The following is a 16,906-nucleotide window of genomic DNA, read 5'->3' as shown; positions in this document are numbered from 1 at the left end:
CTACTGGTGAGTTACAACAGGGGCTTAGGAGCTTGACTTGCATGCTACCAACCTCAATTTGGACCCCAGACACTTCCAGGGGTCACTTCTGAGTACAGAGTTAGGCACAGTCCCAGAGTACACCAGATTTGGTCTCCTCCAAAAAAATCACAAAAAGGAATGTGGAGAGGTGCCTCCAGCCAGCCAGTGGGTCCTCCGGAAGCTGGGAGGGAGGCATGGATGCCCAAAAGGAATAGCTCCCAGCTCCCTGATTTTTTTTTTTCTATTTTCATTTTTGGCTTTTGGTCCACACCCAGTGACACTAAGGGGTTACTCCTGGCTATGTGCTTAGGCCTTTTACCCTGAACATTGACATAATGATTTGGCTTAGGCCTCAGAAGAATGGGCATCGCCCACATACTCCTGAACAATGGATACCATCTATGGAAACAACCACAATTGTCTATAACATTACCAGGATCCAAGCCTCTACCAGAGAAGACCTACCACTGCTTTGGCATTGACTTATTCCAAAGAGTGCTCCCAACACCCAGACAACTCAGCAACAGTCTGCATGCAGAGCAGATCGCTCTGCATTTAATGGTATGCTGAAACTAGAGGATGCTCCACATCAGCCTGACATCAATGAAAGAAATGCACAGAATCCAGAGTCTTTAAATATAAGAATCTCATACCAACAATAGCTAAAGTGTGAAAAAGTTTCACCGGGACCTTGAGAATGACTCGAGTTGGACGAACTGGTATGCCTAGAACCTAGAGTCGGTCTTATGCCAATAAACTTCTGTGGTGAGGCCTTTTTGTAATCAGGTCAAGGATTTTTTTCCATTTTCCCAATTTTTCTGGACCGATGCAAACATTGGTGATTGCCACTATCACACCTTTACTATATTTTTTTACTCTTCTCCTTTAAGGAAAAAAGTACAACTTACTGAACTTAAAAACAAATAACTAGTAGAATGCCTGTCTCGAATACAGGCAGGGGATGGGATGGGGGAGGGGGTAATGTTACACTGGTGAAGGGGGGTGTTCTGGTTATGACTGTAACCCAAATATAATCATGTTACTTAAATAAAAAAAATATTTTTAAAAAAAAGCCCTAAAAAAAAAAAGAAATCACTCCTGGCTTGGGGGACCATATGGGACGCCGGGGATCGAACTGAGATCCATCCTGAGTCAGCTGTGTGCAAGGCAAACGCCCTATGACTGCGCTATAGCTCCCCTGCTTCCTGATCTTTAGCTTCCACCAGACCACCCACAGAACAGTGGGGAGACATTCTGGAGGAAAAGAATAATTCTTCAGCTATTCAACCTGCAGCCCAAGCCCATGAGGCTTTCAGAAGTCAGTGTTCCTGTTTATTAATTGGTAAATAGTAAATTTCCATTTACCATTTATAGCAACTGAGGAGGTAGGGACATGCAGGTGGGGTTGCTGGTATGCAAGGCAAGCTCCTAAGCCCCTGTTGTAGCTCATCAGTAACCTGATGTTTCTTTTTAGGACATTTGGGATTCCTGGGGATCCCCTGGGAGCAGTCAGGAGAGACTCCCCACTGCCAGATTTCTTGCAATGCACTAGCTGGTGAAGGTAAGAGATTTGTGGTTCTGTGTTAATATAACTGGTCTCCACCCTATTCAGTATAACTCTTTTTGTTGGTGCTTGTTAATCCTTGGATGGAAATACCTTTAGATTGGTCTTTTAGAACAGGTAGGAGAGCAGGATAAGAGACTAATCCAAAGGATGCTTCAATCCAAAGGTGCTTCCATCCAGTGACTGACAAGAACCAACAGAAAGAGTTAATACTGAATGGGGTGGAGATAGATTATACCAACAGTTCTGGTTTCAGAGATTAGGAGGAGGACTTGGGGTCACCTTCCCCCTTCTCCAGAGGGTTTTGGTCAGCCCAACTCTGTCTTCCCCAGTGTCTCCAAGGCCCTGTTACATGTGGGCAGAAAGTGTGGACCTATCCCTGCTCAGGTGCAGGGCTCTTTCGTACCTCACCAGTGTGAGGCTTTAAAATCTAATTCCAGCATCCTCCCCAAACAACACACAAACACACATATGCATATGCATACACACACGTACACACACTATTCCAGTCTCATCCTCTCCTTTTTTTTTTTCTGGGCCACACCCAGCACTCTGCACTCAGAGCCTGCACTATCAGGCTCAGGGATCATATGGGCTGAAGATCGAACCAAGGTCAGCCATGCATGCAAGACAAACGCCATTCCCACCGTGCTATCGCTCTAGCCTCATCCTCCTCTCTTTTTAATTACTGTATTAACATCCTTGTAATCCTGAGAATAGGCTACAATTCAACTATTTCTATTATTTTATTTTATTAATTTGAAGAGGCAGGAATTGTATCACATGGATAATGTTCAGAGGCTATTCCTGGCTCTGTGCTCACGAGTGACCCTGATTGAACCAGGGTCAGCCAGATGCAAAGCAAGTGCCTTATGCTCTGTGCCATCTACTGACTTTGCTATTCCTATTGGCAAATAATGTAGAATTAACATTTGCGCAAATGTCTCTGAGGTCGATGCTGACACCCCTCAGCCACTGTGGGTGTCTCTGCGTCTAGCCCAGAAAACAGGCTCCAGGCTTCCTCCTGGGCACCGGCCCTGCCCCCAGAGTTCCAGCCTCAGCCCGTAGCTCAGTCTCTTGGCACCATACACAGTGGCAGCTGCTGATGCAGATGTCCAGGATGCCATCTCTGGGCGGGACCCTTCTCACCCTGCTCTCCACATGGGGTGCTCCCTGGGAAGCCCCCAATAAAGTTCTCCAGAGGTCACAGCCCTATGGCCCTTGGGCCTATCCTGAGGGTCAAGGCAGCCACACATCCTCCCCACCCCTGCCCTGTGTGGTAGGCCCTGGGGTTCCCACCCCTACTAGAACAAAAGAGAAAGAGCAAAACCCCATCCCTGCCCAAGCCAGCTCCCAACTAGCTGAGTTCAAATACCTTTGTCTAGCCCCAGTCTGTCCTCAAATGTAACAGCAGCTCCAGGTCATGTAAGGCCAGGACTGGACCCAACCTGACACAGGGACCCAGTTCTCAATTGTCTTATTATTGGCACAGAATAGATCTCCTGATGGCCCCATACCTGCAACCCATGGTCCCACAGTCAGGCACAGCCCACACCAAAGTTGCCCAGTCTAGGATCTCTTCTGGGAATCTTACCTGGATCTCACCTGGATCTCCTCCAGGAGCCCTGATGGGCACCATCTGGTGAAGCGGGTCTGCCTGTATTCCAGAGGTGTAGCCACCACCCAAGGCCCAAGGCCTCGTGGAGCTTACCTTTCCTTTGATCTGCCCACCCAGCCAGGGCCTGGTCTAAGCCGGCACAGACCCTGCACTCCCAGACTCCAGGAATGGAACCTCAGGGCTCACCTCTTCAGCTTTTGATCTGGGGTGCAGAGGGTGACAGGTGGAGCCAAAGGAGGTTGTTATCTAGATTCAGGACCTAATTAGCGTACACCAGGCAACTGCCCAGAGCTGACCCTTGAACTCCAAAGTTCCCTTCATTTCATGTCATATTATCAGATTCTCTGCCTCCTTGTCCATCCTTACAGTTGGTGATCGGCACCACTGTGACTGGCATTTCCACCACAGCACTGTCTACTCCACTACCAGCACCATTCCCACTATCAGCACCATCCCTACCACAATCAGCACCATCCCCACCTCCAGCACTACCTCATTTATCATGGCAGCACTCTCCCTCACACCACTGCTCTCTCACCTCCTAAGGAGCCTCTAAGGGCCAGAGACGGGCCTGGGTGGCCTGGACTCCCCATTGCTCTGCTCCTGCCAGAGCTGGTGCTGCAAGCCATATTGAACCTCATTCCTTCCTTACCCTCCCTCCTGCCACAGGTGTGGCTTGGGGTTTCCTGCTGGAGGCAGCTATGGAGATAGAAGCTGAAGGGCGGGAGAGGGGTGGAGCTGTACCCTGGTGCACTAGTGGATCTGCCCACCTTCATCTCCGGCCAGTGTTGAGCATAAGCTTCCTTGGGGACCTTGCCCTGAGCCGCCCCTCCCCACCATGAAATGGACACCCAGCCGGCTGAGTGGGCTGCTTGCCTGGCCAGACTGAAGCAGTGCTGAGGTAGGGGGTTGGGGGGGGAGGGGCGGGCAGGGGCCAAGATGGACAAGTTCCGGATGGTCTTCCAGTTCCTACAGTCCAATCAGGAGTCTTTCATGAATGGCATCTGTGGCATCATGGCCCTGGCTAGTGCCCAGATCTACTCGGCCTTCGACTTCAACTGCCCTTGCTTACCTGGCTACAATGCGGCCTACAGTGCAGGCATCCTGCTGGCTCCGCCACTGGTGCTTTTCCTTCTGGGCCTGGTCCTCAACAATAACGTGTCCATGCTGGCCGAGGAATGGAAGCGGCCGCCTGGCCGACGAGCTAAGGACCCTGCCGTGCTGCGCTACATGTTCTGCTCCATGGCTCAGCGTGCCCTCATCGCGCCCGTGGTTTGGGTGGCTGTCACACTGCTTGATGGCAAGTGCTTCCTTTGTGCCTTCTGCACCGCTGTGCCCGTGACTGCGTTGGGTAACGGCAGTCTGGCCCCAAGCCTGCCTGCACCCGAGCTCGCCCGCCTGCTGGCTCGGGTGCCCTGTCCCGAGATCTACGATGGTGACTGGCTGCTGGCTCGAGAAGTGGCTGTGCGCTACCTGCGCTGCATCTCCCAGGTGAGGGCTCGCTGGGGTCTGGGGCCATGGAGGAGACCTGTTCCCTTACCTCCCAAGGGTACCCCCAGGGCCTGGGGGAGAACTCAGGGAAAAAGGTTGTATGTTTGTATGGTATGTATGTATGGAACAAGCTTGTACGTTACAGCATCATATGGGCTCCCAAGTATTTCTGGAGTGATGATGGAGACCCTATTACTGGCTGAGTTGCATTTCTGGACTCAGGGCATCAAACCATCAGGTGGTTTGGCCAACTATTGCTGAGAATGACTCCCGGGGCCCTCATGGAACATGGAGCCCCTACAAAATATGTATGTCTGGGGGCCTCTTTGGGCAGTTTCCCACAGATGGAGCTCTGAGGGTCACTGACTCATTTTTCCAGTGGTGTTTGTGTCTGTGTCTGTGTATGTATGTGTGTCTGTGCATGTGTGATTCTGGGGGCTTCACACATACGAGGTAATTTTTCTGAGTTGCCTCCACAGCCCAGAGCCGGGTTTCTGAGCAGAGGTGCTCCCCCCCGCCCCATGCTCAGGCCCCCTGAAAAAGGAACCATGAATGACACCCTCTGTGGAAAGCTTACTTCTGTCTAAGGCCAGGGCAGCCCCACATCCGCACTAAGAAGCCAGGATTTGCATTCTTTTCCTCTCCGGACAGCCATGGGAGGCACAGGGGTGGCTGAGTTATTTGAGTACATTTCCCTGGCAAATGCCCCCACCTGGTGCCTCTCTATCCAGAAAGTGGGGATTGAGGGTCTGGTGGCCCCTCAAGGGAAGACTTGGAGGAAGTGGTACCCTCAAGGCAGGAGAGGAGAATTATTGATGGAACATCAGGTTCAGCGCCCCCACTCCCACATCCTCTCCCTTGGGCTCCTATTCCAAGCACCTCCTTGACTCACCCCTCTATGAATGGCTGTATGCACACCTGGGGGTGTTGAGAGAGGGGTAAGGGGGCTGGGCTTGTTTGATATGCACTGATAAGCAAGACCAGACACCCCACGTGAATCTCACAGTCTGAGACTGCACCCAAACTCTGCTCTCCTGAGCTGCAAGCACCAAATCTCCCATGGAGTCTCCTAGACAACCTCACTTTGCTCCTAGCCGTAGATCTAGACAGCACAAATAAACAACACCTGGAAATTTCATCTGAGGGTTTGGAGCAACAGTGTATAGTGTATAAGGGGTTTGTTTTACATGTGGTTTACCCATATACTCCATATGGTTCCCCAAGCACTGCTAGGCGTGATTCCTGAGTGCAGAGCTAGCACCAAGCCCTCAGTACTGCCAAGTGTGGCTCAAAGACAAAAACTAAATCCCATTTGAGAATTAGTTGACCTCATCTAAACTCTAGGAATTTTCACGTCTCCATCAGGTTTCCAGGTCTACCTGATGAGAAAATACAGACCTGTTTGTCAGCTGAGAGCTGAGAGGTGAAGTCTCCTGCCTGCCCAGTGCTCTTGACCCTAGGGCCTGCTCAGGATCTACTCAGGCTGGGACTTGGGGTGTGAGATGAGGCTGTGACAGTTTTCCCTCCCACAGGCCCTGGGCTGGTCCTTCGTGCTGCTAACCACGCTGCTGGCCTTCGTGGTGCGCTCCGTGCGGCCATGCTTCACTCAGGCCGCCTTCCTCAAGAGCAAATACTGGTCCCACTACATTGACATCGAGCGCAAGCTCTTCGACGAGACGTGCACGGAGCATGCCAAGGCCTTCGCCAAGGTCTGCATCCAGCAGTTCTTTGAGGCCATGAACCAGGACCTGGAGCTGGGGCACTCCCATGGGGCTCTGGCCCCGGCCCCCATCAACACAGCGGCCCCGGCCACCCTCGACAGAGTGGAGGAGGAAAGGGAGAAGCTGCGCGGTATCACGGATCAGGGCGCGGTGAACAGGCTGCTCACCAGCTGGCACAAGTGCAAACCACCCCTGCACCTGGGCCAGGAGGAGCCACTGGTGGGCAATGGCTGGGCAGGGGGTGGCTCCCGGGCCCTTCGCAGGGAGGTAGCCACCTATGTCAGCAAGGTGTGAGTCCCCAGATGAAGAGGACGGAATATGGGTGCAGACGCTTAGACCTCTGAACCCCGTGGCAACAGGCGGACCTGAGATGTGGGTGTCGGGCCTGGGAAGCCCTGAACCACCTGTCCAGGCCTTTTCCAATGAGCCAAAGATATGACCTGACTTGGCTTCTTGGGCTGGGACATGACATCAAGGGTCTCGGGAGTGGGCCATGAGCCGTGCTAGCAACAAAGGTCTAGATGTGGTTTGATGAGCCAGCATGCCCCTGTCCAGCCTCCCTGGCCCTCCCTTTTTGGTTCAGCCTCTCACAGTCATGTGGGTCGCAGTGTCCATCTCCCCAACTTTAGGGAGTGGGTTTCCTCAGTACATGCTCAGGGAGTGGGTGAGGAGGGCTACTGGGAACAGGAGTCCCCCCACTCTGTTCCCTCAGGAGGGAGGTGCTGCCTGAGTTAGGCACACTCAGGAGAACCAGAGTGTCAACCCAGGAAGGCCGCAGGGATGCAGCACCAGATTCAGAGAGCTGCACCTTCATCCAGTGGCCACAGGGTCGTTACTTCTATTCAGCCTGGAGAAGGCACTTTGTCAAGACACTTCGGAGTGATCAGGCTCCCAACCCATGGCACTTTGTTCTGTTTTCTTTTTTTGTTTGTTTGTTTGTTTGTTTGTTTTTGGGCCACACCCGGCGGTGCTCAGGGGATACTCCTGGCTGTCTGCTCAGAAATAGCTCCTGGCAGGCACGGGGGACCATATGGGACACCGGGATTCGAACCAACCACCTTAGGTTCTGGATCGGCTGCTTGCAAGGCAAGCACTGCTGTGCTATCTCTCCGGGCTCTTGTTCTGTTTTCTAAGGGGCCCCTAGTCCTGTCCTCATGATTGGTCAAGCACTTTTTGATTTGTTTTGTTTTGTTTTGCTTTTTGGGCCATACCCTGTGATGCTCAGGGGTTACTCCTGGCTATGCACTTAGAAATTGCTCCTGCCTGGGCGACCATATGAAATGCCAGAGATCAAACCAAGGTCTGTCCTGGATCAGCCGCATGCAAGGCAAATGACCTACCACTATCACTACGCTATCACTCTGGCTCCTGGTCAAGCACCTTTAGGGGGTCAGATTTAACATGTGAAAGGGACTCATTCAGATCACCCATGAGTGAACCCCTTTCTGCCTCCCCCATTCATATCTGCACCTTAGGGATCAGTCGTCCTTCCCCAGATTTGGCCCCTTAGAAACAAGCTCTGAGGGCCCGGAGAGATAGCATAGTGGCGTTTGCCTTGCAAGCAGCCGATCCAGGACCAAAAGGTGGTTGGTTTGAATCCCGGTGTCCCATGTGGTCCCCTGTGCCTGCCAGGAGCTATTTCTGAGCAGACAGTCAGGAGTAACCCCTGAGCACCGCCGGGTATGACCCAAAAACCAAAAAAAAAAAAAAAAAGAAACAAGCTCTGGGATCAGAGATGGCCCAGCAGGTAGGGAGGATGCTAGCCCTGCTCACAGCCAAACCAGGTTAGATCCAGGCACCACATATAGTCTCCCAAGCTCTGCAAGAAGTGCTCCCTGAGCACCACCAGGAGTGACCCCAAACCAACCAACCAAAAGAAGAAACAGAAGCCCAATTTGCCCCCTTTTTCTGACCCCACCCATAGGCCCAGATGTGGATGTGGATGGAATAAGCTGTCAGAATGAAATAAAGGGACTCAGTGCTGGCTCCAGGGCAGGCTTTAAACTGTCCCCAGGATGTTTCCTGAGCCTTAGTTTCCCCTTCAGTCAGAGAGTGAGGGCACCTCTCCTGCCTCATGGGCTCATAAGATCAGACTGAGCCATGTGGCACTACGCTCCCCTCTGAGGAGAGGGACACCTTTTGCTATTCTCCCCCTGACTGTGAAGAGGACTCCAGTTCTGAAACATTAGAGAAGAGGGGCCTTGCCCTCTCCCAAGTTCCTTGGAATTCAAGTCCCACTCACCAGTCTACATGGCTTTGGGGATGTTTTGGGGGTCAAACCCCTGGATTTGACAGTTCCCATGCTTCCTATGCATTCTTCCCCTCCATTCACTTCTAAGACCCCAGGATCCCTGTCTGCTGAAGGAGGGATGGGGATAGAGGATAGAGGATAGGGGCAAGAGAGCCAAGGGGAGACCAAGGAAATAGCTCAGAGGACTGGAGAAAGGGCTTTTTATACAAAAGATCACCCCCTCTCTCGAGCATGTGCTGGAACAGTCGGTCTCCAGAACTGTGCTAGACTAGCCCCCAAGGCCCAGAAGCAAGAATGAAAACCCAGTGAGACCAGGTGCAGGGATGACTCACACCCAGAGTTGGTCCCTGGCAACTCCTAATAAATGGGGGATAAAGAAAGGGTTTTGTTGGCGTTTGTGTACATTGGGGAAACCCCCAGGACAAAGATATTCTAGCACAACTGGGGCATCCAAGCACAGAAAGAGCATAGTTGGGGCTATGCAGACAGAAGGCCAAGTACCAGAGCTCAGTGATCAGTGAGTCCCTCTGAGCCTCCACATGTGTCTCTGCTATGGAGACTAAAAGGCCTCAGCACTAGGCAGAGGAGAAAAGAAGAGAAAAATCTGGACTGGGGTTTAGCACATGGTAGGATCTTAAAAATAAGCACTGGGCTGGAGAGATAGCACAGTGGGGAAAGCACCTGCCCTGCACACAGCTTGATCCCTCGCAGCACATATAGTACCCAAGCCTGCCAGGAGAGATCCCTGAGCACACAGCCAGGAGTAAAAACCAAAAAATAACATCTCTCTTCAACCAAGGCCTCAGAGATCTCATATTCTGAAGTTCCCACTTACCACTCCTGAAATTTGGGCTTTACGTCTGTCTTTTGGAGTGGAAGGTCACACCTGTCCATGCTCAGGGGCTACTTCCAGCTTGGTGCTTGAATTTGGCTCCACGAGGAACTTAGAGGAACCAGGCAGAGCACAGACCTGAGAGCAAAGCCCCAGGATTCTTTTATGCCAAGTCTGCACTCCAGCTCTTTTGGGGTGCCACAGCTCCCTACAGGTACTTAGGTGCTCATTTTCATGTTTTTCCTCTGCTTAACTGTCATATGTTTTTAAATTTTCTGAGTTTTTCTTGTTATTGTTGTTTGTTTTGGGTTTTGTTGTTGTTGTTTAGTTTGGGGGCCAGCCCAACAATGCTCAAGACTGAAGCCTGGAGGTTTCTGGGTACCATATTTGGTGCCAGAGATTAAACCCTGGTTGACCCTGTGCAAGACAAGCATCCCATATGCTGTCCTCTCTCTCAGAAGACCCTTTAGTCTGAAGCAGCACCAGCCTTAACTGAACCAGGGTGGAGCCAGCACAGGAAGATGAGTCATCCGGGACAGGAGGAGGGAGAGTGCCCAAGGTCCTTCATGGCCTTGAATGTCCTGCCCATGGCAACTTCTGCCTATCGGGAATCCAGTCTAAGCTCTTGCAGGCAACTTGACCTGGTGCTGACCAGTGAGACCAGACATTCTACTCTGGAGGCTGCAGAAGCACCTCCCTGCCTCCCTCCTTGCCCCTGCTCTCCCTCTTCCGCCCTCTGCTTTTGCTTTTCCACCCACCAACTTGCAAGCCCCGCCCAGCCAGCCCTCCTCTTTTCCGGAGTGAAACTTTCTAAAGTCCTCAGGCTTCTGCATCTGAGCAAAACAGAGAGGAGCCCACGAAGGCCACAGGTCTAAGCTTCCACCGCAGTGAGCCACTCGTCTGCCCGTGGAGGAGAAGCTGCTGCCTGAAGCTACAGCTGCTCTCGGTAAGGAAGAGGCGAACCCTGGGGTATGACCCAGAGCATAGCAGGACCAGAGCTGGAGTGGAGTAACTACTCCAGCTCTGGTCCCCTCTCCCTGTCATCCTCCCTCCTGGGTGCCACTCCCTGGCCAGGGTTTGGTCCCTTCTCAGCTCACTCCATCAGTGACTAGGGCCCTGGAACCCTATTTGAGTATTTGTGCATCCACAGTCTGTGCTCATGAGGTCTTAAAGCCATGAATGGGACAGGAGAGATGGCACAGAGGGTGAGGCAATTGTTTTGCACAGGCAGCCTAACTGGGTTAAGTCCCTTGAGCCCACCAGGAGTGATTCCTGAATGCAGACCCAGGAGTAAACTCGGAGCCTCACCAGGTATGGCCCTAAACCAACCAACCAACCAAACAAACAAACAAACAAAAAACCCAAAAAAGCCAAGTAGGGGGTCTGGAGCTCAGCAGATAGGATGCTCTTGCCTTGCACATGGCCAACCAGAGTTTGATCCTGAGCATATCATATGTTGCCTGAGCACTGCTAGGAGTGATTTCTGAGTGCAGAGTCAGGAGTAACCCCTGAGCACTGCTGAGTGTGGCTCAAACCACCCGCCCCCCAAGTCAAGAAGGTCAGAGGCAAATAGAGTGACTGCTGGAAAGAGCCAGGTCCTGAACCTCACACTTTCCCTGGGCAGCCTTAGCAGTGACCAGGAGGGTGCTGGTGTAGAATGGACCCCAAAGGAAGATGCTGGACAGGTCCTCCACCAATCTACTGTCCACCCCAGCCTGAGGGCTTTGGTTTTTTTCTCACAGACTAGGAGACGGCCACACCCTGGATGCTGGCTCCTGACTGTGTGGGTGGTGTCTGGGGAGGAGCTGGGCTAGAATATGCCCCTGGAGCCCAGATCACAGCCCAGCCAGTCGGGACTTCTGTTGCTGCCAGCTGGGGGCCTGGGCCCAGGTTCTGGTGGATGTTGCTGGTGGATAAAGAAGTGAGAATGTGGGGAGATAAGGTTCCCCAGTGTCTTATGGGGAAAAAAGAGGAGACTGAAAGATAAAGAATTCACTTCCCTTCACATTTCTTGCCCAAGTCCTGATCCTCCTGCGATGGGGCCTAAAAGTCCTGCCCAGGCACCTCCCTATTTGCCGTTTGCAGTGCAGCAAGGGTGGGGCTGAGCCCAGGTCTTCAGAGGAGTATGGCAGGAGCTCTGTTTCAGGGTCACATCTCCTACCAGGCCCTGATCTTCTGGGGCCATCATCTGCTCTTTGCAAGAAGGAGCATCGCAGGAGGCTGGAGAGATCACACAGCTGTAGAGCATTTGCCTTGCACATGGCCAACCCAAGGCAGAAGGTGGTTCAATTCTTGACATTCCATATGCTCCCTAGAGCTTGCCAGGAGCGATTTCTGAGCACAGAGCTAGGAGTAACCTCTGAGCACTGTCGGGTGTGACCCCCTCCCCAAAAAAAGGAGCACTGCCCCTCTGCTCTCTCTAGGTGTCACCCTGGGGTGCCAGCGAGATGAGAGATGAGGGACCATCCCAGGCCTCTCTGCATGCCCTCCTTTGCCCTCTTGATAAATGAGGCCCAGAGGAAACTCTGACATGGGCAGATAGCTGGAAGCAGAGCATGACACCTCTAGTGTGAAGCCTTCTCTGACCTCCAGGAGAGTGGAGGTGCCAGGACTCACCCTCCACCCAAATCACAGGGTCATTTCCAGCCACCACATGTTGAGACACTGGTCCAGCTTTTACACCCCTGGGCTAGAGGCTGTGAGGAAAGGCTTTCCACAAAGTCTCACCCCCCTGTGCCCTCAGCGGGGCAGTAGGACTCGACCTTTAGTCCCAAAGGGCAGTGAGTGTCCCTCAGTCCCCACTGGAAGGCCACAGGGCCCATTTGACCCCATCCAGAAAGAAGCTCATGAAAGCCACCAGGTTTGAGACAGGAAGGTTTGATCTTGAGTAACAACTTAGAGAACACCCCTGGCCCTTTTCTGAGTCAGAGGACCTAACAGCTCAGTGAGGATAAGGATGAGACAGCTCAGCTCTCCCGAGGATGAGAATGATGGCTCAGGTAGGACCATCACTGACCCCAGACTTAGGGATCCTGCCCTCCTTCCTTGTCAGCCTGACTTCATGAGCCACCCACGTTCTAGGTTCAGAGCAGACTTTCCTTGTCTCCTGCTGCTCTACAGGTGCCCAGCTGGCCACCACAGTGCACAGGATGACCCAAATCATCCCTGATACCAGGTGCCCAACAGCCTGCCCTCCTTCCTAGAGGCCTCCAGCAGCGGCAGGGTCCACCGCCTTCTCCTGAAGCCATGGCTGCCCTCATAGCAGAGAACTTCCGCTTCCTGTCACTCTTCTTCAAGAGCAAGGATGTAATGATCTTCAATGGGTTGGTGGCCCTGGGCACCGTGGGCAGCCAGGAGCTCTTCTCTGTGGTGGCTTTCCACTGCCCCTGTGCACCAGCCCGGAACTACCTGTATGGGCTGACGGCCATCGGGGTGCCGGCCCTGGTGCTCTTCCTCATCAGCATCATCCTCAACAATCAAACCTGGAACTTGGTGACTGAGTGCCAGTACCGCAGGGCCAAGAACTTCTCGGCTGCCCCCATTTTTCTGCTCCTGAGCTCCATCGTGGGCCGGGCAGCGGTCGCCCCTGTCACCTGGTCCGTCATCTCCCTGCTGCGCGGTGAGGCCTATGTCTGTGCACTCAGCGAGTTTGTGGACCCGACCTCACTCTCTTCTGGGGACAAAGAATTTCCTGTCCCCAATGCCTCCCAGATTCTGGCCAAATTCCCTTGCAAGGAGTGTCCTGATCACCTGTTAGTATTCCGGGAAGAGGTCAGCCGCAGGCTCAAGTATGAATCTCAGGTAAGACTGTGCTAAGGGGCCCTTTGGTCCCTTCCCTGGGAGGTGGCAGGGGACTCAGGAAGGTTCTAGACTTGGCCTAGTAATCAGCAGCAACCATGAGGCAGTGCTTGGAGGGAGAGACAAGAATCAGTTCCAGGGCCCGAAGAGATAGCACAGCGGCATTTGCCTTGCAAGCAGCCGATCCAGGCAGGACCAAAGGTGGTTGGTTCGAATCCCGGTGTCCCATATGGTCCCCCGTGCCTGCCAGGAGCTATTTCTGAGCAGACAGCCAGGAGTAACCCCTGAGCACTGCTGGGTGTGACCCAAAAACAAACAAAAAAAAAATCAGTTCCAAGGAAGAGTTTAGTTTATTTTTGTGGTGCTGAGGTGAGACCCAGGACTCACATGTGCAAGACTATTGCACTATGTCTCCCCAGACCCCAAGCAAGAGTTTTGTTTTTTGGAGCCATATCCAGGAATACTTGCGGGGAGGGAAAATGGAACTGAGGTTGGCTGCTCAAAAGGAAAGTACACTGACTCTGGTACATTTAGGGGGCAGGGGGCTCACACTCAGTGATGTTCAGCAATTAACTCCTGCCAGTGCACAGGGTACCATATGGGATACTGGGGATCAAACCCAGGTTGGTCATATACAATTTCCCTATCTGCTGTACTATTGTTTTGGCCCCATCCTCACACCCAGTACTAGCTCTTGCCCTTAAGTGTACAATAGTTTTACTTATGGGAGGGAGAGAGAGACAATCAAAAGGAAACATGAGCTTCTTCAAAGGGAAGAGATCTGGGAATGGGTAAAATAAAAGAATTATACATTCCAAGTTGAAATGCAGGCCACCCCAGAATGAGGATACCCCAAATTTGATTCTGAAAGGGTACTTTTGGGGGAGCATTGACATACCTTGATATGTTCAAGGGTTACTCTTGGTGTTGCTGGGAAATCATATGGCGTCAGTGATAGAGCCTTATCTATTGTACTACCATGTGGGTTCCTGCAAAGTTAATCTTATAGGTTTCCCCCAAATTGCTGCTGCCCAAGGCCGAGAAGAATCTGTTGCTCAGATCCTATCAAGGTGAAGAGAGTCACTGGGAGTTCCACCTTCTCACAGCCTTTAGTTCTTGCTGATGCTTCTCTCCTGGCTGTTCACATCTGTGCAGTTCAGTTTTATATGGGCTCTGATCTTTATCCATGAAGGGGATCCTGCCTCATGCCTTTGGCTCCTTTAGTGCTGATGACATGCAGTTTCTTTAGCGCAGACCTCTCTAGCCTTTTATGCCTGCCAATGCACCTGCCCTGCACAGGGCACATGGCCCAGCATTTAGAACTGAGGCTTCCAACCTCCCTCCATTTGCAGACCAACACAGGCCGTGGTGACAAACCACTTCTTTAGTTTGGATTTGTTGTTTCTCTGAGAAAACCATTGCCCTTGGTGCTCTCTACCTTCTTGATGACTCTGTCTTCAGCCTTGGCTTAGTTTTGAGGGACAAAGGAATTAGAGGAGAGGGTCACAGAAGTAGTAGCCTGAGGGGATGTTGAAAGGTCAGAGGCTGGGCAGGAGTAGTAAGGAAACCTAATTCCGGGACACTGGAAACAGTAGCAGGGGCAGAGATATAACACAGGGGCTAAGGTTCAAGCCTTGCACAAGGCCAGCCCAGATTCAGACCAGGTACATGGTCCCTCCAAGCACTGTCTGGTACAGTCTTGGAGGCTTCCTGAGCATCACTGGATGTGACTCTGGAGGCCTGAGCACTGCTGGGGATGAGCAGGTATTCCCCAGCCCCAAAGGGCTCCAGCTGCACATCCCTTGGGCTGAGCTGGTTTAAGACCTATTTGGCTTACATATCACCAAAGTGACTCCTGCCCTGCAAAAAGCTGCAGTAGAGTAGTCTAAGAAAACCCTGAAGGAGACAGGTGTGGGGGACCCGGGAATGAGCTTCAGGTGCTGCTGGTCAAACATCTAGTGCTGTAAAGGTCCAGGGGGGGTGCATTTGACAGAGACTATCAATGGACCCCATCCCAAGGAGCATTTGAGACCAGCGCAATGTGATTTCCCAACCAGGCAGTGTGGATGAGGAGACAGGCTTGGGCCTCTCAGAGGGTCCCTGGACTTCCCAGGTGGTGGCACGTGAGCTGAGCCTGCAATTGGAGTCCGATTGGATGGGCTGTAGTGTGGAAGGGGTCCTAGAGAGCAAAGAAAGACAGCAGAAATCTGTCAGGTCTAAGAAAGGAAAGTGCCAAGGATGACAGGCAGGGGGCAATCACAGCTGTATGGGCTGGGGTGCTGAGAGCCAGCTTCATCCCCTGCTCTCCTTTATCCGGGGTGGACAGCCCCTGGCCATTCCCTGCCCTCCTCAGTTGCCCCTTCTCTGACCAGCTCTTTGGGTGGCTGCTCATCGGCACTGTGGCCATACTGGTGTTCCTGACCAAGTGCCTCAAGCACTACTGCTCACCACTCAGCTACCGCCAGGAGTCCTACTGGGCCCGCTACCGCGCCAACGAAGACCAGCTCTTCCAGCACACAGCCGAGGTGCACGCACGCGTACTGGCGGCCAACAATGTGCGGCGCTTCTTTGGCTTCGTGGCACTCAACAAAGAGGACGAGGAGCTGGTGGCCAAGTTCCCCGTGGAAAGCACACAGCCACGGCCACAGTGGAATGCCATCACTGGTGTTTACCTGTACCGTGAGAACATGGGCCTCCCCCTCTACAGCCGCCTACACAAGTGGGCCCAGGGCCTGGGGGGCAAAGCCACAGCCCCTGACATGGAGATGGCCCTGCTGCCCCCTTCAGGTCAGTGTCTGACACCCACAACACCGGCCCAAAGTGCCTGGGGCAAGTGAGGTGTGGAGGAGAGAGTAGTGCATGTGGCTGCTAGATGACAAGCCATGGGCCAGTTTGAGGGTGATAGCTCACGGGGCTGAGTGCAGACAGGAGCCGTGGGTGTGATCCTCGGCACCACATGGTTTCCTGAGCATTGTCAGGACGGAATCCAGAGCATTGCAGACCCATGGTATGGCCCAAAACCCAAAAAGGAAGTCCCGTCCTGTTGCCACCATATGTCAGCGGCTTTGGAGGAAGAGCCTTTCTGGGGACCAGCCTAATTCTCTGCCATTCTCTTACTAATGGGACTGCCAGGGCAGTACTGGCCATCAAGCCAGGAACAGTGACACTGCCACAGGCTCTGGGGGGATGGCAGGGCAAGACTGTCCCATTACAGACTAGGTGTACACTGCTGGAAGCAGCCATCTGTGTTCTCTGGCTGTATTTGTTGCATGAAAATTCTGGATAAAGCTTTTTTTTTTTTTTTTTTTTTAAGAAAACTTGCCGGGGCCGGAGAGATAGCATGGAGGTAAGGCGTTTGCCTTTCATGCAGGAGGTCATCGGTTCGAATCCCGGCGCCCCATATGGTCCCCTGTGCCTGCCAGGAGCAATTTCTGAGCCTGGAGCCAGGAATAACCCCTGAGCACTGCCAGGTGTGACCCAAAAACCAAAAAAAAAAAAAAAAGAAAACTTGCCAGTGTGAAATTTGTTTGGTCACAGTATCTATCACCAGCTGAAATTCTGTCCTCTGTGGGAGGACACAGGGAGAGTGGGCATGGATACAGTCTGCAGT

The 16,906-nt window shown here is 52.7% G+C and overlaps 3 protein-coding genes across 3 annotated transcripts in view; all 3 read left to right on the top strand.

The window, feature by feature from the left end:
* The window catches only part of ATP5MK (ATP synthase membrane subunit k), a 259,560-nt gene that overhangs the window by 108,355 nt on the left and 134,299 nt on the right, over positions 1-16,906 (top strand). The gene's annotated exons all lie outside the window — the stretch shown is intronic.
* Positions 4,143-6,709, top strand: LOC125994790 (calcium homeostasis modulator protein 1). The gene is made up of 2 exons (XM_049764314.1): positions 4,143-4,694; positions 6,227-6,709. Exons 1-2 carry the CDS (start codon positions 4,143-4,145, stop codon positions 6,707-6,709), a joined length of 1,035 nt encoding a protein of 344 aa, XP_049620271.1.
* Positions 12,745-16,133, top strand: CALHM2 (calcium homeostasis modulator family member 2). The gene is made up of 2 exons (XM_049790420.1): positions 12,745-13,299; positions 15,669-16,133. The coding sequence occupies exons 1-2, from the start codon at positions 12,745-12,747 to the stop codon at positions 16,131-16,133; spliced, it is 1,020 nt and encodes a 339-aa protein (XP_049646377.1).

The sequence above is a fragment of the Suncus etruscus genome, chromosome 17 (genome assembly GCF_024139225.1).
Source record: "Suncus etruscus isolate mSunEtr1 chromosome 17, mSunEtr1.pri.cur, whole genome shotgun sequence".
Classification (NCBI taxonomy): domain Eukaryota; kingdom Metazoa; phylum Chordata; class Mammalia; order Eulipotyphla; family Soricidae; genus Suncus; species Suncus etruscus.
Note: the sequence above shows the minus strand (reverse complement) of the source record. Positions and strands in the feature narration are given on the sequence as shown.